The following is a 23113-nucleotide window of genomic DNA, read 5'->3' as shown; positions in this document are numbered from 1 at the left end:
TATAAACCCTAAAATAGCTACAATGTAATTATTAATTATATTGTAGCTATCTTAGGGTTTATTTTATAGGTAAGTATTTAGTTTTAAATAGGAATATTTTAGTTTATAATATTAATATTATTTAGATTTATTGCAATAATAATTAAGTTAGGGGTGTTAGGGTTAGATAGGGTTAATATAGTTAATATATATAATAACTATATTAACCCTAATATAATTAGGGTTAATATAGGTGGCGGCGGTGTAGGGGGGTCAGATTAGGGGTTAATATATTTAATATAGGTGGCGGCGGTGTAGGGGGGTCAGATTAGGGGTTAATATATTTAATATGGGTGGCGGCGGTGTAGGGGGATTAGATTAGGGGTTAATATATTTAATATAGGTGGCGACGGTGTAGGGGGATTAGATTAGGGGTTAATATATTTAATATAGATGGCGGCGGTGTAGGGGAGTCAGATTACAGGTAAATGAGCTGATTACTTTGGGGCAATGCAGTGTAGGGACACTTTAGTATTTTAGGGGGTAATACATTTATTATAGGTGACGGCGGTGTAGGGGGATTACTTTAGGGGTTAATAATTTTAATAGAGGTGGCGGCAGTGTAGGGGGATTACATTAGGGGTTAATAATTTTAATAGAGGTGGCGGCGGTGTAGAGGGCTCACATTAGGGGGTTAGATATATAATATAGGTGGCGGCGGTGTAGAGGGCTCACATTAGGGGGTTAGATATATAATGTAGGTGGCGGCAGTGTAGGGGGATCACATTAGGGGGTTAGACATTTAATGTAGGTGGCGGCGGGGTCCGGGATCGGCGGTTTAGTGGTTTAGCACTTTTGACTGGTGTTGGGTTTTATTTTGCAGGTAGTTTAGGGAGTTACAGGGCTCCAATACTCAGCATAAGGCTTACTACGCCTGCATTTTGTGGCGAGGTGAAAATGGAGTAAAATTTCTCCATTTTTGCCACGTAAGTCCTTATGCTGTATATTGGATACCAAACTGCGCGGGTTTGGTATACCTGTCTATTGGCCAAAAAACTACGGCCGAAGGCAGAAATATACGAGCGTAACTTCTAGGTTATGCCGTATATAGGATACCAAACCCACGCAAAATTTGGCATCGCCAGCTTTTGCGGGCGACTCTACATATCGGATCGGGCCCTTGGTCTTCTTTACATACTTTTGCTAAATTTTGACATTTTGACATGTTTGCTTGTTCGGAAGCAGCCTTTGGTAGAAAGGTTCTTCAGGCAGTTGTCTCAGTTTGATTCTAGTGCCTTTGATTTGAGTTTTTTTTAACTTTTTAAAGAAAACTTGATTATTTTTTTGGATTTAATTTCTGAGCAGATTTAGCTGTTATTTTATCCCTCCCTCTCTAGTGACTCGTGGATTCCACATCTTGGGTATTATATCCCATACGTCACTAGCTCATGGACTCTTGCCACTTACATGGAAGAAAACATCATTTATGTAAGAACTTACCTGATAAATTAATTTCTTTCATAGTGGCAAGAGTCCATGAGACCCACCCTATTTTTTGTATAAAGCACATTATTATTTTTCCAGTTCCTCCGTTTTTAATGCTTTTTACCCCTCACTTCTTGGCTACACGTTAAACTAAGGTATGAGTGAGGTGGGAGCTGTATTTATAGGCGTTTTGAGGTTTGGGAGACTTTGCCCCCTCCTGGTAGGAATGTATATCCCATACATCACTTGCTCATGGACTCTTGCCACTATAAACAAAATTATTTGTCAGGTAAGTTCTTACATAAATTATGTTTTCTGTGTTTGTGTGTCAGTGACATCTCTGTGTATGTGTAATAGTGACATCTTGTGGTTTTTCTGTGCATGTGTAATAGTGACATCTTGTGGTTTTTCTGTGTATGTGTAATAGTGACATCTTGTGGTTTTTCTGTGTTTGTGTGACAGTGACATCTCTGTGTATGTGTAATAGTGACATCTTGTGGTTTTTCTGTGCATGTGTAATAGGGACATCTTGTGGTCTTTCTGTGTTTGTGTGACAGTGACATCTCTGTATGTGTAATAGTGACATCTTGTGGTCTGTCTGTGTTTGTGTGACAGTGACATCTCTGTATGTGTAATAGGGACATCTTGTGGTCTTTCTGTGTTTGTGTGACAGTGACATCTCTGTATGTGTAATAGTGACATCTTGTGGTCTGTCTGTGTTTGTGTGACAGTGATATCTCTGTATGTGTAATAGTGACATCTTGTGGTCTGTCTGTGTTTGTGTGACAGTGACATCTCTGTATGTGTAATAGGGACATCTTGTGGTCTTTCTGTGTTTGTGTGACAGTGACATCTCTGTATGTGTAATAGTGACATCTTGTGGTCTTTCTGTGTTTGTGTGACAGTGACATCTCTGTATGTGTAATAGTGACATCTTGTGGTCTGTCTGTGTTTGTGTGACAGTGATATCTCTGTATGTGTAATAGTGACATCTTGTGGTCTGTCTGTGTTTGTGTGACAGTGATATCTCTGTGTATGTGTAATAGTGACATATTGTGGTCTTTCTGTGTTTGTGTGACAGTGACATCTCTGTGTATGTGTAATAGTGATGTCTTGTGGTCTTTCTGTGTTTGTGTGACAGTGATATCTCTGTATGTGTAATAGTGATGTCTTGTGGTCTGTCTGTGTTTGTGTGACAGTGATATCTTTGTATGTGTAATAGTGACATCTTGTGGTCTGTCTGTGTTTGTGTGACAGTGATATCTCTGTATGTGTAATAGTGACATCTTGTGGTCTGTCTGTGTTTGTGTGACAGTGATATCTCTGTATGTGTAATAGTGACATCTTGTGGTCTGTCTGTGTTTGTGTGACAGTGATATCTCTGTGTATGTGTAATAGTGACATATTGTGGTCTTTCTGTGTTTGTGTGACAGTGACATCTCTGTGTATGTGTAATAGTGATGTCTTGTGGTCTTTCTGTGTTTGTGTGACAGTGACATCTCTGTATGTGTAATAGTGATGTCTTGTGGTCTGTCTGTGTTTGTGTGACAGTGATATCTTTGTATGTGTAATAGTGACATCTTGTGGTCTGTCTGTGTTTGTGTGACAGTGACATCTCTGTATGTGTAATAGTGACATCTTGTGGTCTGTCTGTGTTTGTGTGACAGTGATATCTCTGTATGTGTAATAGTGACATCTTGTGGTCTGTCTGTGTTTGTGTGACAGTGACAACTCTGTGTATGTGTAATAGTGACATCTTGTGGTCTTTCTGTGTTTGTGTGACAGTGACATCTCTGTATGTGTAATAGTGACATCTTGTGGTCTGTCTGTGTTTGTGTGACAGTGATATCTCTGTATGTGTAATAGTGATGTCTTGTGGTCTTTCTGTGTTTGTGTGACAGTGACATCTCTGTGTATATGTGACAGTGACATCTTGTGGTCTTTCTGTGTTTTTGTGACAGTGACATCTCTGTATGTGTAATAGTGATGTCTTGTGGTCTGTCTGTGTTTGTGTGACAGTGACATCTGTGTATGTGTAATAGTGACGTCTTGTGGTCTGTCTGTGTTTGTGTGACAGTGACATCTGTGTATGTGTAATAGTGATGTCTTGTGTTCTTTCTTTGTTTGTGTGACAGTGACATCTCTGTGTATGTGTAATAGTGACATCTTGTGGTCTGTCTGTGTTTGTGTGACAGTGACATCGTTGTGTATGTGTAACTAGTTGCTATGGGTATTTCTTCATGGGTGGTAGTGACGCCTGTATAAAAGTCCCACACTTCTATTTCACTGCAGAAAGTTTCTTTCTCACCTTGGTTCGGATGCGAAGATGGGAATAAGCGACAAACTCTGGAGGGTCAGGTGAGTGGTTTTGCTTTTGGAGCCAAGCATTAAGCATACAGATGCCCACCGATGGTATGGCCACCACAAAACTCAAGATCTTCCATGTACGGGCTGGGCAGGAGGAAGTAAAAAACAAAATGGAGGAGAAGAAAGACAGAGTTGAGTACAGGTGAGGTTGCATATCAGGTCACCTCAGAGTCTTTGTACTTACATATTTTTATATTCCCACCTGGCAATGTCCTGTACCCTTTGCTGCCTCAGACTCAGATGTGAGAGAGAAGGGAGGGAATATGAGTGAGGTTTTGGTAAGAGACGCCTACAGAGGGGATGTGACTATCACAGAGAAATAAGGAAATAGTTGAGATACTGACAATACCACGGTTTGTTACTCTCTTTGGCCCTGATATTGAAAACCTCTCTGCTCAGGTGAGATGATATGAAATGATTCTCCAGCAATATTTTATTCAGATGGTACTCATCAGCCACGATTATATGTCGTTAGTAACCACTAAAGTTGTACTTGTTTGCTATGATGTTTCATAATTATGGACTTAACAAAAGAATGTGACTGAAAAAGGTGTATAGTGAACTAGCTTAAAGATTGTGTGTAAATGTACTGCTAAATATTTTATGTAACCAATTAATCATCAATGTTCCTTTTCTTTATTCTCTTATGCTATGGAAAAATGTGTATATGTGTGTATATGTATGTGTGTGTGTATATATATATATATATATATATATAATATATATATACAGTATATTATCCTCCAGCGCAGCGAGATCATTAGTGAAAAAAAAAAACAGATTTTGCTTTACTTATTCAAGGATCGTTTCCTGCATTTCTGTCTGTGAAGGAGAGACAAGCCCAGTGCAATATAGCACTGCATGACATGACCGTTCAGTTTCATTTACACTTTGTGCTTTGTATTTTATATTACCATAACAAATTCAGATTCAATTTTATTACATTTTATTTTTGCACTTTCTATTTTGTATTTTATTTTGTATACAGCAGTGTATTTAGGATTGTGATTTTACAAATTCTGATTATGCCTTCACAGTTTGTGTTTAACTTTATCAAATTAAGCCCATACTTTGTATATTTGTGTGTATCTTTTACAGATTAGATTGCACTTTGCATGTCTTTTTTTTTTTTTTTTAACTGAAAAAACTGTCAGCATCAGTTTCCCAGAGAGCATCATTACTTTCTATGGGTCAGATAATCAAGCCTTCTTTAGTTTGGGGGAGATTATAGAGCAGACTTTACCAGGGCAGAACTTACTAAATTTTCTAAGAAAGGGGGAGGAACCTGGAAATCCCAGAGAAATGAGAGATGTCTTCCATAGAAAGTAATGAAGCTCTCTGGGATAGACAATTTCACATGGGAGAGAGAAGGTAATTGGAGAACCCCTGAGGCTAATATAAAGGTTTTGTTTGCATCAATTACAAACTAAACAAATATTTTCACTACACTATAACTTGCTTTTGTCTATATTTTATTATATATTACTTTTCTGTTAGTTAAAATAAGTGTATTGATAATTTTAAACAAATTTCAACTGCATACAGCTGGCGAGACAAATCAGTGCGACCAGTCTGTTTAAAATGCTTAATTTCACAAGACTTGTGAGAGCTTCAGACATACTCTGGGAACTCCCCTGTTCAGCCCAGGAAACTGCCCTGTCCCTCCCACTTTCTGAAACTGTCAGTTTTAGTTTACAATGCAGCAAATGCAATGCAATTTGTTTTTATAAACAGAAATATACAAAGTATGACCCTAAGTTATTAAAGTAACACAAACTTTCAAAGCATAATCAGAATGTGTAAAATCACTGCTAGAGCTAAATCTAAATGTATTCAAATATAAATCAGAAAAGACAAAGCTTAAATGCAATAATACTGAAAAGACCTAATCTGAAATGTATAGTAATATAAAATACAAAGTGTAAGTGTAACAAAACTCTCATATCATGCAGTGCTGTTTTGCACTGGGCTTGTCTCTGCCTCACATATATAAATGAGAGATCTCGCCGTGCTGGAGAGCTCCTCCCTTTTTCTTTTGAATATTCAGTGAGTTCAGCCCCTGAGAAGTCTGAACTACAATTTCTCCCCAGGCTGGAGAACCTTTGACTATCAGGGCCTTTCGGAGAAGCATTGATTGATGTCTCTTTGAGTGACTGATTTGCTACAGGATACGTCTCTGTGAAAGGCATAGTAAGAGATGGCACCCTGAGTAGTATTGACCTCACAAACAAGCACACACGTTTTCCAGGTGTTGTTCCTTTTTAGTTCAGTCTCTATATTTCCTTCCTTCTTGGAGTGACCAATGTAGCACCCAGGGTTAGCTGATTAGGTATCTCATATACTTCCCAAGTCTGGAGGACATGAGTGCAAGAAATTGTCCCCAACCGTAGGCACACACACCAGTGACTACAGTACTCTACCCACAGGAACCAATCAGTAAATAAATGATTTGTATGTGAGACATCAGCTTGTGGTAGGGACACCTAACACTGATGTCTCATGACCTCACTAGGGTCTCTCTCTTCTGTTTAATAATTTCTTCCCTTTCGTCACAGTGACTGCCCTTTATCATTCCCTCTCACATTTCCAATGTCTTAGTAAGTGTCTCTGGAACTTACTGCTTTGTTGTATTATCCCTGGGAACATAACTAATTATAATACATTTGCATACATAATTATACATAATAACTGAGAGACTAAAGCTGTAGGAAGATTTGTTTAAAATTAAATAGCAACACTCATAGGGGCCAATTTACCAAAGGGTGAGTGGACATGATACAATGTAGCGTATCATGTCTGCCGCACATCGATAAATGCAGACTGAAAACTACTTGTGCAATGCCGCCCATTGCAGATTCGGAGCTTGATAATTCGGCCCTTTAATATTTATTATATTTATTCAAATAATCTGTGCAATTAAAAACACAAAGAGCCATTTGATAAAACCATTTTTAACCAGCTGACATATTTGTAAAATCTAACTTCCATAATACATTAGAATCAGTAAATGATGTAGTATAGTATATTGTAGTATAGTATACTGTAGTATGGAATATTGTAGTATAGTATACTGTAGTATAGTTATTATTATTATTATGTATTTGTAGAGCGCCAACAGGTTCCGCAGCGCTATGAACATAGGTGGTATATAAAAACGATTACAGGGATCAAATAGGGAGAGAGGGTCCTGCCAAGAGTTGCACTGTTGTAGTCGGCTCTTATGAAGGTGAACTACAAACAGCTGGGCTCATAGGCTTACATGCTATGGGGTTTTAGGGGATAGCAGTGGAGATAGGAAGGTTTGTGTAGGTTGTAAGCGACCCTGAATAGTAGTCTTCAGGGAGCACTTGAAGCTTTTAAAACTAGGGGAGATTCTTGTGGAGCGAGGCAGAGAGTTCTATAAGATGGGAGCCAATCTGGAGAAATCTTGAAGACGGGAATGTGAGGAGGTAACAAGAGAGGAGGAGAGTAGGAGATCATGAGCGGAGAGTATCTGGAGACAAGGTCTGAGATGTAGGGGGGAGCAGTGCAATTGAGGGCTTTGTGTGTCAGAGTGAGAATTTTGTGTTTAATCCTGGAGGCAAGAGGAAACCAGTGAAGGGATTGGCAGAGAGGTGCAGCAGATGAAGAGCGACGTGCAAGGAAGATGAGCCTGGCAGAGGTATTCATTATGGATTGTAATGGAGCTAGGTCGGCAGCTAGGGAGCCCAGAGAGGAAAGAGTTGCAGTAGTCGAGGCGGGAAAGGATGAGAGAGTGGATTCAAATATTTGTTGTGTCTTGTGTAAGGAAATGTCTAATTTTAGCGATGTTTTAAAGGTGGAAGCGGCAGGCTTTAGCCAAGAACTGAATGTGAGGAGTGAAAGAAAGATCTGAGTCCAGTGTGACCCCAAGACATTGGGCATGTGAGGTTGTGGTAATAATGGAGTTATCAACAGTTATAGAGACATGGGGGGTGGAGATTTTGGCAGAAGGGGGGAAAGTAAGGAGCTCAGTTTTGGAGAGATTTAGCTTGAGGTAGTGAGAGGACATCCAAGATGAGATATGAGAGAGATAGTTAGTGACACGGGTTAGCAAGGAAGGAGGTAGTTCTGGTGCAGAGAGGTAGATTTGGGTATCGTCGGCATACAAATGATAATGAAACCCGTGGGGCTTTATTAAGGAACCTAGTGAGGACGTGTAGATTGAGAAGAGAAGGAGACCGAGGACAGAGCCTTGCGGTACACCAACAGAAAGGGGTAACGGGACAGAGGATGCCCCAGAGAAGACTACACTAAAGGTGCGGTTAGACAGATAGGAAGAGAACCAAGAGAGAGCTGTGTCACAGATGCCGAAGGATTGGAGGGTATGGAGCAAAAGAGGGTGGTCGACAGTATTAAAGGCTGCAGACAGATCAAGGAGGATAAATAGAGAGAAGTGGCCTTTTGATTTTGCTGTAAGTAAGTCGTTTGTAACCTTAACAATTGCTGTCTCTGTTGACTGAAGGGGGCGAAATCCAGATTGCAGTGGGTCAAGGAGGGAGTTTAATGTAAGGAAATGGGATAGACGTGCATATACTAGCTTTTTAATAAGCTTTGAGGCAAGAGGTAGTAGGGAAATAGGGCAGTAGTTGGATGGGGAGGTTGGATCGAGAGAAGGTTTTTTGAGGATAGGTGTGACTAATGCATGCTTAAGAGATGTGGGACCTATACCAGTGCTGAGGGAGAGGTTGAAGATGTGTGTGAGTATAGGGGTAAGGGTAGAAGAGAGGGAGGGGAGTAGTTGTGAGGGGATGGGGTCGAGGGGACAGGTAGTGAGGTGAGAGGATAGTATAAGGGCAGAAACTTCATCCTCTAACAGGGGCAAAATAGCTAAATTTATGACTATGTGGGTTTTGGATTATTGTGAGCTTTTGAGGGGGAGGGAGACCGGTAGTATGTTGAGAGCTGATTTCATTTCTGATGGAGTCGATTTTTGTTGTTGAAGTAGCTGGCAAAATCTTGGGCTTGAAAAAAAAGTTGTGGTGGGGGTGGGCGGAGAAGAGTAGTGAATTTGGAGAACAGACGTTTTGGATTTGAAGAAAGAGTGGAGAAGTAATGTTGCTTATATAGATTAAGGGCAGAATAGTAAGCATTCAAGATGAACTTATAGTGAAGAAAGTCAGCTGAACTTCGAGATTTCCTCCATTGTCGCTCAGCAGTATGGGAAAATCTGCGTAGGTACCGTGTCAGAGGAGTATGCCAGTAGTATACTGTAGTACAGTATACTGTAGTATAGTATAATGTAGTATAGTATAATATAGTGTAGTGTAGTATATTGTAGTATAGTATATTGTAGAATAGTATACTGTAGTATAGTATACTGTAGTTGTAGCGAAACTCTGCTAGGGGTCTACCTTCCTCTGTCCAAACCCAGGGATGGCACCGGGATAGTGGGACCAGAGCTATCGTTGCTGAGACCGGGGTGAATCCAGCGGCTGTATCTCCCCCAGCTGGGCTGGTCTCCGTGGGCTCGCTCGCAGGTAGCGTCCCATCTGCCCTGCAGCTCTCTCCCGGCAGGTATCGTCCCCTCTGCCTGGCTGCTTCTAGGCAGGAATAGATCCTTCTGCCTCGCTGCTCTCTTCAGGCAGGTATCGTCCCCTCTGCCTGGCTGCTTCTAGGCAGGAATAGATCCCTCTGCCTTACTGGTCCTTTCAGGCAGGTAACGCCCCCTTTGCCACACTCCTTTCTTCAGGTAGGTATTTATTCCTTTCCCTGCACTGTCTTTAAAAAGACAATTGGGGCTCACAAGGCCATCTCTTTGCTTACAGGTCCACAGACTCTGTAGCAGGTCTCTCTTGCAGGAAAAGGTGCAGTCAGAATGCAGGGCCAGAACCTCTGCTACTGGTATACTTGAAAGAATGAGACAGGACCAACTGTTCCAGAGGGAACTACTCCCAATGCTTTATTTCACCCAGGACTAGCTTCTACAAACACACTAGTAAGCTTATGGTGACACACACTCCTTAAAACATAAACATAGAAAAACATATAGGAAACAATATAATAAAGGAATATATCTTTGCCAGCAGGATGGAGGATTTAGGTAGTTCTAAACAGTAAAAATAATAACCATCTGTTTGTATTTTTGCCCTATGCAAATATATGCAAATTAGTCATTCCTTCTCTTGTACCCATTTTGGTGGTGAACTTGCAACCAATAGAGGGTGCTGTGTTATGTTTTTGGGATAGTTCAACCAATAGATGGCGCTGTGTCACACATTGTCCATGTATGTCACTAAGGAACCGTCACAGTGCCCCCCCTTGACCAACGGTCCAGCTGAACGGATCGGCTTCGGGCTGTCCGAGAAAGAACATGACCAAATGCAACATAACTCAAACAAAACCAGTAATTCTCAGAATCACATCTTTCTTGACGATCCAATCGCTAGCCCCACTGTCCTTCCAACCTGGCTTAAAAATGCTCCCAGGCCAAACATGGAGGCATCTGGGCCCATTCCATGTGCTGGCTGGCTCTAGTTTGTGCTGGGGTTTGAGTGGTGACTGGGTATGCCTCCTTAAGTATTGATCCAGTAGATGCTGCAAAGGCTGGTGTCAGCTGACCCAGGTAATTTCCTAACAACACTTCAACCTGCAGATCTTTCATGACCCCAGCCTCTATTGTATGGGTTCCGGCGCCCCAATCCAAATGCACCCAAGTGGTGGGTAACCAATGTATTGCTCCCCCTGCCACCCGGACGAGGACAGTGCATCCGGTCCTCCGCTTTGACTGAGCTTGATGTGGTTTTATTAGGGTTAGGGTAGCTCCAGTGTCCTGTAACCCCTGAGCTTGTTGACCGTCCAATAGTACTAGCAGCCGGCGGTTATCCTGAGCGGCTGCTTGGATGGGGTCCACTTCATGGAAGACACCCCATACTTCTTGAGTCTCAAGGGGGTCCACTCCTAAATCAATCAGTAGATGCTGGTTCCCTTCTGTAAACAAGCTCACTGGGGCAGGTTTTCCGGTCACCAGGTGGACAGCCTCCCGCACAGGTCTAAGTGGGGGCCAGGTCAATACCTGCCAGGGTTTACCTTGTGTGCAATTTCTCCGGATGTGACCTATTTGCTTGCATCCATAGCACCAGGGCCTGGAACCTCTGTTTGGGGTCACTGGGGTTCTGTTAGGGAGAATTGCCGTTTGTGGAAGGGGTGATGCTGATTGAGGAGAACTGGGCCGGGGTATTTCTCAGGAAACAGATTGCTCCACCCGCCTGGTGTCCTGGTATTCATCGGCTAGCTGAGCAGCTTCCTCCACAGTTTGTGGTCTCCTGTCTCGGACCCAGTCTCTAACCTCTGGAGATGTGTAATCGTAAAATTGCTCCAGAAGTAGCAGCTGCAGTGCATAGTCCAGGGTAGTTGCCTGGCACCCCTGCATCCAGTTGTATGCGGCCCGGTGCATCCGGTAGGCCCATTCCACATAAGAGTCTTGCTCCTTTTTCCGCAGATCTTTGAATGTTCTGCAGAAGGCCTCCAGGGTAATGGCATAACGAGCCAGCAATCCTTCTTTCACCCAGCTGTATTCCAGGCTATCATCATCGGGAGCTGCCCAGTAAGCTTCAGCAGCTCTCCCCATCAACTTACTAGCCAAAATTGTAACCCAGTCTGTGGAAACCACACCTTGTAGAGTACACTGTCTCTCAAAGTTTTGCAGGTATGCATCAATGTCCCCTTCAGCCTCGTTGAAAACTTTAAATGCAGCAAAGGGCAGCATCAGACAACTGTTGCAGAGGGAACTACTCCCAATGCTTTATTTCACCCAGGACTAGCTTCTACAAACACACTAGTAAGCTTATGATGACACACACTCCTTAAAACATAAACATAGAAAACATATACGAAACAATATAATAAAGGAATATAACTTTGCCAACAGGATGGAGGATTTAGGTAGCTTTAAACAGTAAAAATAATAATAATAACCATCTGTTTGTATTTTTGCCCTATGCAAATATATGCAAATTAGTGGTGAACTTGCAACCAATAGAGGGTGCTGTTTTATGTTTTTGAGATAGTTCAACCAATAGATGGCACTGTGTCACACATTGTCCATGTATATGACTAAGTAACCTTTTACAGTAGTATAGTATAATGTAGTATAGTATAATGTAGTATAGCATATTGTAGTATAGCATATTGTAGTATAGTATAATGTAGTATAGTATATTGTAGTATAGTATATTGTAGTATAGTATATTGTAGTATAGTATAATGTAGTATAGTATATTGTAGTATAGCATATTGTAGTATAGCATATTGTAGTATATTATATTGTAGTTTAGCATAATGTAGTATAGCATATTGTAGTGTAGCGTATTGTAGTATAGCATATTTTTATATATATATATTTATATTTTTTATTAAATGTCAAACACAGTTTTTACAGATAAACAACACAGATAAATAACAAACAACAGCTTTCGAATCTGTGAAGATGTATTATCTATGATGTGTAGACATTTTTAAAAGGGAAATAAAACAGGATCATTGATTAGCTCCCAAAAAAAAAAAGTGCCTAGTGGGCAACGGAGGCACAGAGATGAGAGGGACAAAAAAAAAAACAATTTGTAATTGGATCTCTTTAGGCAGATCACTAATAACCTTAACCGACGTCCGGAAAAACTTCTTAATCTGGATATCATTTTGTATATTAATTAACTCTGCTATTGAGGGGCCCACCTTCCCCTTCCAATGTTTCAATATGATGTTTCGTCCTACTAAGATTGCTATATTTATCAAACTCACATTAGAAAACCTCTCATCTTTATTGAACAAAAAAATATATATGCTTAGCTTCCATACACACATACAACTATATAGTTATTAAGCCATATATTAATTTGTAACCAGAAATTTTGAATTTGTGGGCATTCCCAAAAACAATGATGGATATCTGCCTTCTCTACCGAACACTTGGTACACCTTCTGGGAGTACCTACTGTCCATCTAGATATCTTAAAGGGAGTCAAATATAGTCTGTTAATTAACTTAAAATGTGTTTCCCTCCATTAAGTAGAGACACTCGTACCATAAACAATTTTAAAACTGCGTTCAATGTTTTCTTGTGTCAAATTTGGACAGATGTTCTGCCACTTCCCAGTTAGTCTCTTAAGATGAACCTGTTCTTGATAACTCTTCAAAAGATTACAGATATTCAAAATTGCATAATTGCCCAATTGATAAAGTTTGATCACTTCATCGATTCCCTGTAGCTCTAATAAATAACCAAATTCCTGGATCATTTTATTAACAAAATGTCTGCTCTGAAGATACGCAAAAAAAGTCTCTATTTTCTAGTTTAAAATCTATTTTCAGTTTCTCAAAGGGGTAAACAGTATTTTTATCTTTATCCAGCATCTGAACAAAGCATTTAAGCCCTTGCTGTGCCCAACCATTAAATGTACCCTTGTAAAGACCGGGAACAAAATTCGGAGAACCAATCATAGGAAGATACTTAGAAACCTGAAAATTGGTTTTACATTCTGAACCGAAATTCTGCCACGCTATAATAACATTACTAAAAACCAGTAGGTTGGCAACTATACTATAGTTTGTCAATCGGGCAATGTAGGATGACTTGGAGGGAGAAATACTGTGACTTTCTCTTTCTCCGTCAGCCAATCCAAAGCATATTTGAGTATACTAGACATATTATAATGTTTAATTAGGGAGAAACTCAATCCCCCCAGCATACCTTCTATTGGATAGATTATTAATAGACATTCTTGTTTTCTTTTCCTGCCATGTACACTATCTTCATGTTTCAGAAATAAAGGTAGGTTTTGTAATAAATAAAAAATTTGTGGAAAAACTAAAGTTTTCACCATCATAATCCGAGCCGATAGTGAGATTGGTAGGGACTTCCATCTTTGGAGTTTATATTGAGGTTTATTAAGTAGTTTAGGAAAATTAAGTTCATATCACCTATAGGAATTGACAGCTAACAGGATCCCAAGATATTTTATGTGGTTGACTATTTTAAATGGGCATTGGCTACTACTGTCTTTACATCGACATATCCAAAGAATTTCAGACTTATCTGCATTAACTTTATATCCTGAAAAGGATCCGAAGTCCCTAATGATTTTGATAACTCTAGGTATACTCCTTTGTGTCTTACTCAAAAAAAAGTAATAAATTGTCAGCATAGAGAGAGAGAACTATTTTCTGGTCACCTAATATAATACCCTCCAATTCTTGTCTGAGAAGAATAGCAAACGGTTCAATTGCAAGGTTGAATAACGAGAGTTATAGTGGGCAACCTTGTGCCTTTCTGCAATACAAAACTCTGAGTTGTTTTATCATTAATTAAAATTGATGATATTGGCTAACTGTAAAGCATTTGTACACATTTCAGAAAAGACCCTGTAAAACTAAAATAAGATAATGACAAAAAAAGATTATCCCAGTTAATTGAATTAAAAAGCCTGTAGTAGTATAGTATAATGTAGTATAGATATAATGTAGTATAGTATAATGTAGTATAGTATATAATGTAGTATAGTATAATGTAGTATAGTATATAATGTAGTATAGTATACTGTAGTATAGTATATTATAGTATAGTATAATGTAGTATAGTATAATGTAGTATAGTATAATGTAGTATAGTATATAATGTAGTATAGTATATTGTAGTATAGTATATTATAGTATAGTATAATGTAGTATAGTATAATGTAGTATAGTATAATGTAGTATAGATATAATGTAGTATAGTATAATGTAGTATAGTATATAATGTAGTATAGTATAATGTAGTATAGTATATAATGTAGTATAGTATATTGTAGTATAGTATATTATAGTATAGTATAATGTAGTATAGTATATAATGTAGTATAGTATATTATAGTATAGTATAATGTAGTATAGTATAATGTAGTATAGTATATAATGTAGTATAGTATACTGTAGTATAGTATACTGTAGTATATTAAAATGTAGTATAGTATATAATGTAGTATAGTATAATGTAGTATAGTATATAATGTAGTATAGTATATAATGTAGTATAGTATATTGTAGTATATTATAATGTAGTATAGTATAATGTAGTATAGTATAAAGTAGTATAGTATATTGTAGTATATTATAATGTAGTATACAGCGTTCTGTGGTGTATTTGATATTCCTTATGCAGATGGCTGCCCATGAGCAGGTCATGTTGTTTAATACTGCTGGGAATGTCTGGGGCATAAGTCATCCTACACTACCCAGCACTGAGGTGCCCAGCACACCCAGACCTGGTCCAAACAAAACCACTATCTGTCTGGGGCCACAATTATTATTATTATTATTGTCAGGTATTTGTAGAGCACCAACAGGTTCCGCAGCGCTATGAACACAGGTGGTGAATAAAAAACGATTACAGGGATCAAATGGGGAGAGAGGGACCTGCCGAGAGTTGCACTGTTGTAGTCGGCTCTTATGAAGGTGAACTACAAACAGCTGGGCTCATAGGTTTACATGCTATGGGGTTTTAGGGGATAGCAGTGGAGATAGGAAGGTTAGTGTAGGTTGTAAGCGTCCCTGAATAGTAGAGTCTTTAGGGAGCACTTGATGCTTTTAACACTAGGGGAGATTCTTGTGGAGCCAGGCAGAGAGTTCCATAGGATGGGAGCCAGTCTTGAGAAATCTTGTAGACGGGAATGTGAGGAGGTAACAAGAGAGGAGGAGAGTAGGAGATCATGAGCGGAGTGAAGGGGACGGGAGGGAGAGTATCTGGAGACAAGGTCTGAGATGTAGGGGGGAACAATGCAATTGAGGGCTTTGTGTGTCAGAGTGAGAATTTTGTGTTTAATCCTGGAGGCAAGAGGAAACCAGTGAAGGGATTGGCAGAGAGGTGCAGCAGATGAAGAGCGACATGCAAGGAAGATGAGCCTGGCAGAGGTATTCATTATGGATTGTAAAGGAGCTATACGGCAGCTAGCGAGACCAGAGAGGATAGAGTTGCAGTAGTCAAGGCAGGAAAGGATGAGAGAGTAGATTAAAATCTTTGTTGTGTCTTGTGTAAGGAAATGTCTAATTTTAGCGATGCTTTTAAGGTGGAAGTGGCAGGCTTTAGCCAAGAACTGAATGTGAGGAGTGAAAGAAAGATCTGAGTCAAGTGTGACTCCAAGACATCGGGCATGTGAGGTAAAGACATGGGGGGGTGGAGATTTTGGAAGAAGGGGGGAAAATAAGGAGCTCACTTTTGAAAAGATGTAGCTTGAAGTAGTGAGAGGACATCCAAGATGAGATATGAGAGAGACAGTTAGTGACATGGTTCTGGTGCAGAGAGGTAGATTTGGGTATCATCTGCATACAAATGATAATGAAACCCGTGGGACTTTATTAAGGAACCTAGTGAGGACATGTAGATTAAGAAGAGAAGGGGACAGAGGACAGTGCCTTGCGGTACCCCAACAGAAAGAGGTAACGGGGCAGAGGATACCCCAGAGAAGGCGACACTAAAGATAGGGTTAGATAGATGGGAAAAGAACCTAAAGAGAGCTGTGTCACAGATGCCGAAGGATTGGAGGGTATGGAGCAAAAGAGGGTGGTTGACAGTATCAAAGGCTGCAGACAGATCAAGGAGGATAAGTAGAGAGAAGTGGCCTTTTGATTTTGCTGTAAGTAGGTCGTTGGTAACCTTAACAATTGCTGTCTCTGTTGAGTGAAGGGGGCGAAATCCAGAATGCAGTGGGTCAAGGAAGGAGTTTAATGTAAGGAAATGGGAAAGGCGTGCATATACTAGCTTTTCAATAAGCTTTGAGGCAAGAGGTAGTAGGGAAATAGGGCGGTAGTTGGATTGGGAGGTTGGATCGAGAGAAGGTTTTTTGAGGATAGGTGTGACTAATGAATGTTTTAGAGATGAGGGAAATATACCAGTACTGAGGGAGAGGTTGAAGATGTGTGTGAGTATAGGGGTAAGGGTAGAAGAGAGGGAGGGGCGTAGTTGTGAGGGGATGGGGTCGAGGGGACAGGTAGTCAGGTGAGAGGATAGTATTAGGGCAGAAACTTCATCCTCTGTAACAGGGGCAAAAGAGCTAAATTTATGGCTATGTGGGTTTAAAATGATTGTGAGCTTTTGATGGGGTGGGAGACCGGTAGTATGTTGAGAGCTGATTTAATTTCTGATGGAGTCGATTATGTTGTTGAAGTAGCTGGAAAAATCTTGGGCTGAGAAAAAAGGTGTGGTGGGAGGTGGGGGTGGGAGGAGAAGAGTATTGAATGTGGAGAACATACATTTTGGGTTTGAAAAAAGAGTAGAGATAAGAGTAGAGGAGTAATGTTGCTTATATAGATAAAGGGCAAAATAGTAAGAGTTCAAGATGAACTTATACTGAAGAAAGTCATCAGAACTCCAAGATTTCCTCCAGTGTCGCTCAGCAGTACGGGAACATCTGTGTAGGTACATTGTCAGAGGAGTATGCCAGGACTGAGTATGAGTGTATGTTTTCCGAGCTATGGTAGGTGGGCCCAGGTTATCAAGTACCGATGTATCGGTGGAGTTATAGTGGCAGATGGATTCATCAGGACAGGAAAAGGAGGGGATGGAAGAGAGATTAGGTTCGAGAGAGCTAGTGAGCTGTTGCTGATCTAATGACTTGATTCTTCTGTGAAGTTTAGTGTGAGGGGTAGAAGGAGGGAGAATTGTAGGGAGGGAGGTGATGGTACAAGTGAGGAGGTGGTGGTAAGAAAGAGGAAAAGGTGAGTTTGTGTGAGATAGTGCATCGATAACTGAAAATCAGATCAAGGGAGTGACCATCTTTGTGAGTGGGAGAGTCAGTCCATTGTGACAGGTCGAAAGAGGAAGTGAGTTGCAGAAGTTGTTTTGCAGAGGAGGCAGTGGCATTATCAACAGGGAGGTTGAAATCACTGAGAATGAGGGCAGGGGTATCTGAGGAAAGGAACTAAGGTAGCCAGGTGGCAAAGTGATCTAGAAATAGAGTTGCGGAGCAAGGGGGGTGGTATATGAATGCAACGCGTATAGAGAGGGGAGAGAATAAGTGAATCATGGGTGCTTCGAATGAAGAAAATGTGAGGGAAGAAAAGGGCTGTATTTGTTGAAAGGTGCAATGAGAGGAAAGTAAAATATCGACACCACCTCCTTGTCTATTACCAGACCTAGGAGTGTCTGTAGTGGAGACCCCCATGTGACAGAGCATCAGTGGATTTTGTGTCTGAAGGAGAGAGCCAGGTTACTGTGAGAGCCAGAAGATTGAGAGAGTGGGAGATAAAGAGGTCATGGATAGAAGTGAGTTTGTTGCAAAAAAAGTGAGAGTTCCATAGTGCACAAGTTAAGGGGGTGGTGGCTTTAGATGCAAGAGGAATAAGATTAAGGTTACCAGAGTTTTGTTTTTGAAGTCTATTGAAGGGCACACATGAGTGTGCAGGGCAGGGAAGTTGCGGGGACCAGGATTGGGGGAGATGTCGCCAGCAGCTAGTATGAGCAAGAGGGAGAGTGACATGAGATGCGGATTTGCAGTAGTGAGACTGTTTTTGTGATGAGTTGCAAGGGGGAGAGAGAGTCTTTAGGAATGTGTGAAGTTCATGAATACAAAAGTAAGGTGAGGTTAAGAGAGATGGGCTAATGAGCAATGCAGGTGGTGAGGGGTAAGGAGTAATTGAGTAAAGTAGTTTGTTAAACAGACAAAAGGTGTCAAAAAAGGGATATTAAGATATTTTGCATGCTTTACAAAATAGTCAGACAGTGTATAAAACTCAGTATAAAAACAGAACTTGCCTTATAACTTGCCTTATCCCTTGTCCAATCCTTGTATAAGCCTTAAATAATTATTGTCTAATTCTTTGTGCCTCACTTATAAATGTTCACTTAAGAGATGTGAACAGATGATCTTACAATATTGCTATCTAAACCTGCATTGCTTTCCCCATAGCAGTGTTAAATTTATAGGCCACAGCATTCAGCTGAATGCAATAAATTAGGTAATGACCTGATCAGACAGTCAAAGGCCAATTGGGAAAATTTGATTCAGGGTGAGATAAGTTAAAAATAACAGACAATATGCAGTACCCATTGGTTATCACACAGCTCAACAGGAGAAACTCGCAGTACTCAGGTGTCTGAATCAGAGATTCTCAAGCGGGTCCTCAGTGCACACTAACAGGCTAGTATACTGTAGTATAGTATACTGTAGTATAGCATACTGTAGTATAATATAATGTAGTATAGTATAATGTAGTATAGTATAATGTAGTATAGCATACTGTAGTATAATATAATGTAGTATAGTATATTGTAGTATAGTATAAAGTTGTATAGCATACTGTAGTATAGCATAATGTAGTATAGCATACTGTAGTATAGTATAGTATAGTATAAAGTAGTATAGTATAATGTAGTATAGTATAATGTAGTATAGTATAAAGTTGTATAGCATACTGTAGTATAGCATAATGTAGTATAGCATACTGTAGTATAGCATACTGTAGTATAGTATAGTATAAAGTAGTATAGTATAATGTAGTATTGTATAATGTAGTATAGTATAATGTAGTATAGTATATTGTAGTATAGTATAATGTAGTCTAGTATAAAGTTGTATAGCATACTGTAGTATAGTATAGTATAAAGTAGTATAGTATATTGTAGTATAGTATAAAGTTGTATAGCATACTGTAGTATAGCATACTGTAGTATAGTATAGTATAAAGTAGTATAGTATAACGTAGTATAGTATAATATAGTATAGTATAAAGTTGATAGCATACAGTAGTATAGCATATCGTAGTATAGCATAATGTAGTATAATAGCATAATGTAGTATAGCATATTGTAGTATAGCATACTGTAGTATAGCATACTGTAGTATAGCATAATGTAGTATAGCATACTGTAGTATAGTATAAAGTAGTATAGTATAATGTAGTATAGTATATTGTAGTATTGTATAATGTAGTATAGTATAAAGTAGTATAGTATAATGTAGTATAGTATATTGTAGTATAGTATAAAGTTGTATAGCATACTGTAGTATAGCATACTATAGTATAGCATAATGTAGTATAACATAATGTAGTATAGCATACTGTAGTATAGTATAAAGTAGTATAGCATACTGTAGTATAGTATAAAGTAGTATAGCATACTGTAGTATAGTATAAAGTAGTATAGTATAATGTAGTATAGCATAATGTAGTATAACATAATGTAGTATAGCATACTGTAGTATAGTATAAAGTAGTATAGCATACTGTAGTATAGTATAAAGTAGTATAGTATAATGTAGTATAGTATAATGTAGTATAGCATAATGTAGTATACAGCGTTCTGTGGTGTATTTGATATTCCTTATGTAGATGGCTGCCCATGAGCAGGTCATGTTGTTGAATACTGCTGGGCATATCTGGGGCATAAGTCATCCTACAATACCCAGCACTGAGGTGCCCAGCTCACCCAGACCTGGTCCAAACAAAACCACTATCTGTCTGGGGCCACAATACGCAGTACCCATTGGTTATCACACAGCTCAACAGGAGAGACTCGCAGTACTCAGGTGTCTGAATCAGAGATTCTCAAGCGGGTCCTCAGTGCTCACTAACAGGCTAGATTATCAGGATATCTGAACAAGAGCACAGATAAAAGAATAATTTACTAGTGACATCACATATTACGTAACAGTGCACGATATGTAGTGACACAATAAACCGCTAGTGTGCAAGTCTGTATGATGTGATAGAACACGTGAGCGATAGGTACTAGTGACATCACGCGTTGCGTAACAGTGCACGATATGTAGTGACACAATAAACCGCTAGTGTGCAAGTCTGTGTGATGTGATAGAACATGTGAGCGATAGGTACTAGTGACATCACGCATTGTGTAAGAGTACATGATATGTAGTAACAGAATAAGCCGCTAGTGTGCGAGTCTCATCTCTTCTGTGTGATGGGATAGAACACCTGAGCAGTAGGTACTAGTGACATCACGCGTTGCGTAACAGTGCATGATATGTAGTAACAGAATAAGCCGCTAGTGTGCGAGTCTCATCTCTTCTGTGTGATGGGATAGAACACCTTAGCAGTAGGTACTAGTGACATCACACGTTTCCTCCTTACGGAGCAGTTCCAAACTACCAGTGGGACCTTGATGGAAATGGAGGCTGAATTCCTGTGGAGATTGCATGCAGTGCAGTCCCAGTTTGATGGCCCTGTCTTGGCAGAGGGCAAACTGCCTTGGAAGGATATAGTTCGAAGGAAACTCTGGTACGAGGCTCTCCAGTTCGAACAGGACTACCAGGGGAAGTCCCTTCCTACTCCAGAGCAGCAATACTGTCTCCAGATGGATCTACGAATGCCGGTCCTGGGAAAGCAGCCCCGGGAGGAATGGATTGCTGAATTGGATGGATTGGTCCAGACAGAGATGGAGGTGGATGAAGGGTACCGGGCACTGCTGTGGTATGTGGCCCAAGTGTGTCTGGAGATGGAGACAGATTATCCTACAGAGGGCTATGACTATGGCGGCCGAGGATTGCTATTTGAAAGTCTCACACAGGACCCCCACTGTGGGAGTACGGCAGAGTGGCATCAGGAGGACATACTGGAACACAGAGAGCTGAGGCTGAACCTTACAGAAGTACCCGGACTGAGAGACGATCTTTATTACCTAGCTGCCCATGAGTGGGAGCTAGAAAAGGCATATAAAAGGCTGTTAGACCTCGTTCAGCAGCATGCCTCAGAGCCTGAAGAGGGCTATGGTGAAGTAATCAAGGATTTATTGTACTTTTCCTCATAGGAGTGGCAACCGTTAATGAGCTACCATGAGCTGCTAGACCATGATCAGCAGCCTGGCCCTGAGCTTGCCACACCAGTAGAAGCATTGGCAACAGGGCAGGGCACCAATGGCCTCTGTCCAGCACCTGTGATATCTCTGGAGTCCCAGGGAGAGGAGGTAGTTGATTTCTCTACACAGCCACAAGCTCCAGAGATTGATAATTTAATAGACTTTTCCTCTGAGGAGGAACAGACCAGTGAGCCTCCAGCAGAAGAGATGACCACAGGGCAGAGCACCCCTGGCCTTTGCCCAGCACCTGCAGCAGCTCCGGAAAGCCAGGGAGAGGAGGTAGCCAACCTCTCTTCACAGCAGCAGAGTCAGTTCCAGGGAGAGGAGGTAACTGACCTCTCTCCCCAGCGGCAGAGCGGTTTTCAGGGAGAGGATGTAGCCGACCTCTCTCCACAGCAGCAGAGTCGGTTCCAGGAAGAGGAGGTAACTAACCTCTCTCCTCAGCAGCAGAGCGGTTTTCAGGGAGAGGAGGTAGCTGACCTCTCTCCACAGTGGCAGAGTGGTTTTCAGGGCGAGGAGGTAGCCGACCTCTCTCCACAGTGGCAGAGTGGTTTTCAGGGCGAGGAGGTAGCCGACCTTTCTCCCCAGTGGCAGAACCAGTTCCAGGGAGAGGAGGTAGCCAACCTCACTCCCCAGCGGCAGAGTGGTTTCCAGGGAGAGGAGGTAGCTGACCTCTTTCCCCAGCAACAGAGCGGTTTCCAGGGAGAAGAGGTAGTCTTCCTTTCTCCCCAGAGGCAGAGCGGTTTCCAGGGAGAGGAGGTAGCCAGCCTCTCTACCCAGCAACAATGCAGGTCCCAGGGAAAGGAGGTAGCCGACCTCTCTCCCCAGCAGCTTAGCATGTTCCAGGAAGAGGAGGTCAGCATTCTCACTCCCCAGTGGCAGTGGCCAAAAACAAAAATGGAAGAAAGTTTTGGGCTGGGCCATCTGACTAACTCAGGTCAAAACCAGTGGGAGGTCTGGTACCTGGTCAGTCTACCCCAGGGAGGGGAGAAATGTAATGGAAGCTTCTGTTACTTTTATACATTTGGAGTACTTTTACCCTGGATTGAGGTTTACCCAGTTTCCATGAATTCCCAAAGACTCTAAAGACTGGAGGGAACTGATACAGAGTTGGGATTCCTGTGTTTTGTTGGAATATAATGTGACAGCCCAATTCAGTATTGCCTGCTCCAACCACCCCCCCCAGGCTCAGAATGTTTGAGTTTATTGCAACCTCCTGCTGTTATGTGTCTGTATATCTAGTCTAGGTGTGAGACACAGAGCAGGAGATTACACACAGCACAGACAATCTAATGCTGAGACCTCCTGCTATTATGTGTCTATATATCTAGTCTAGGTGTGAAGTGTCTTTCTGTTATTGTGTGAGTCATCCATTGTCCTTTTGTAAGTCAGGATGTGATTAGAATCGTGTTTAACTAACCATTGTCTGATGTTAGTCTTATTGTATAATATTTGTTTCTATTAACTATGTGGTAACTA

At 40.7% G+C, this 23113-nt stretch overlaps 1 protein-coding gene across 1 annotated transcript in view; it reads right to left on the bottom strand.

Moving 5' to 3' along the window:
• Positions 1 to 23113, bottom strand: part of LOC128641579 (cytochrome c oxidase subunit 6A, mitochondrial-like) — a 63428-nt gene that overhangs the window by 22740 nt on the left and 17575 nt on the right. Inside the window, exon 2 of the mRNA XM_053694117.1 lies at positions 3773 to 3915. Coding sequence (XP_053550092.1) covers positions 3773 to 3915 — 143 coding nt within the window. The remainder of the gene's footprint in view (positions 1 to 3772; positions 3916 to 23113) is intronic.

Source organism: Bombina bombina, chromosome 11 (assembly GCF_027579735.1).
Source record: "Bombina bombina isolate aBomBom1 chromosome 11, aBomBom1.pri, whole genome shotgun sequence".
NCBI lineage: Eukaryota > Metazoa > Chordata > Amphibia > Anura > Bombinatoridae > Bombina > Bombina bombina.
The sequence above is the reverse complement of the archived record's forward strand: the minus strand, read 5'-3'. Positions and strand labels throughout refer to the sequence as shown.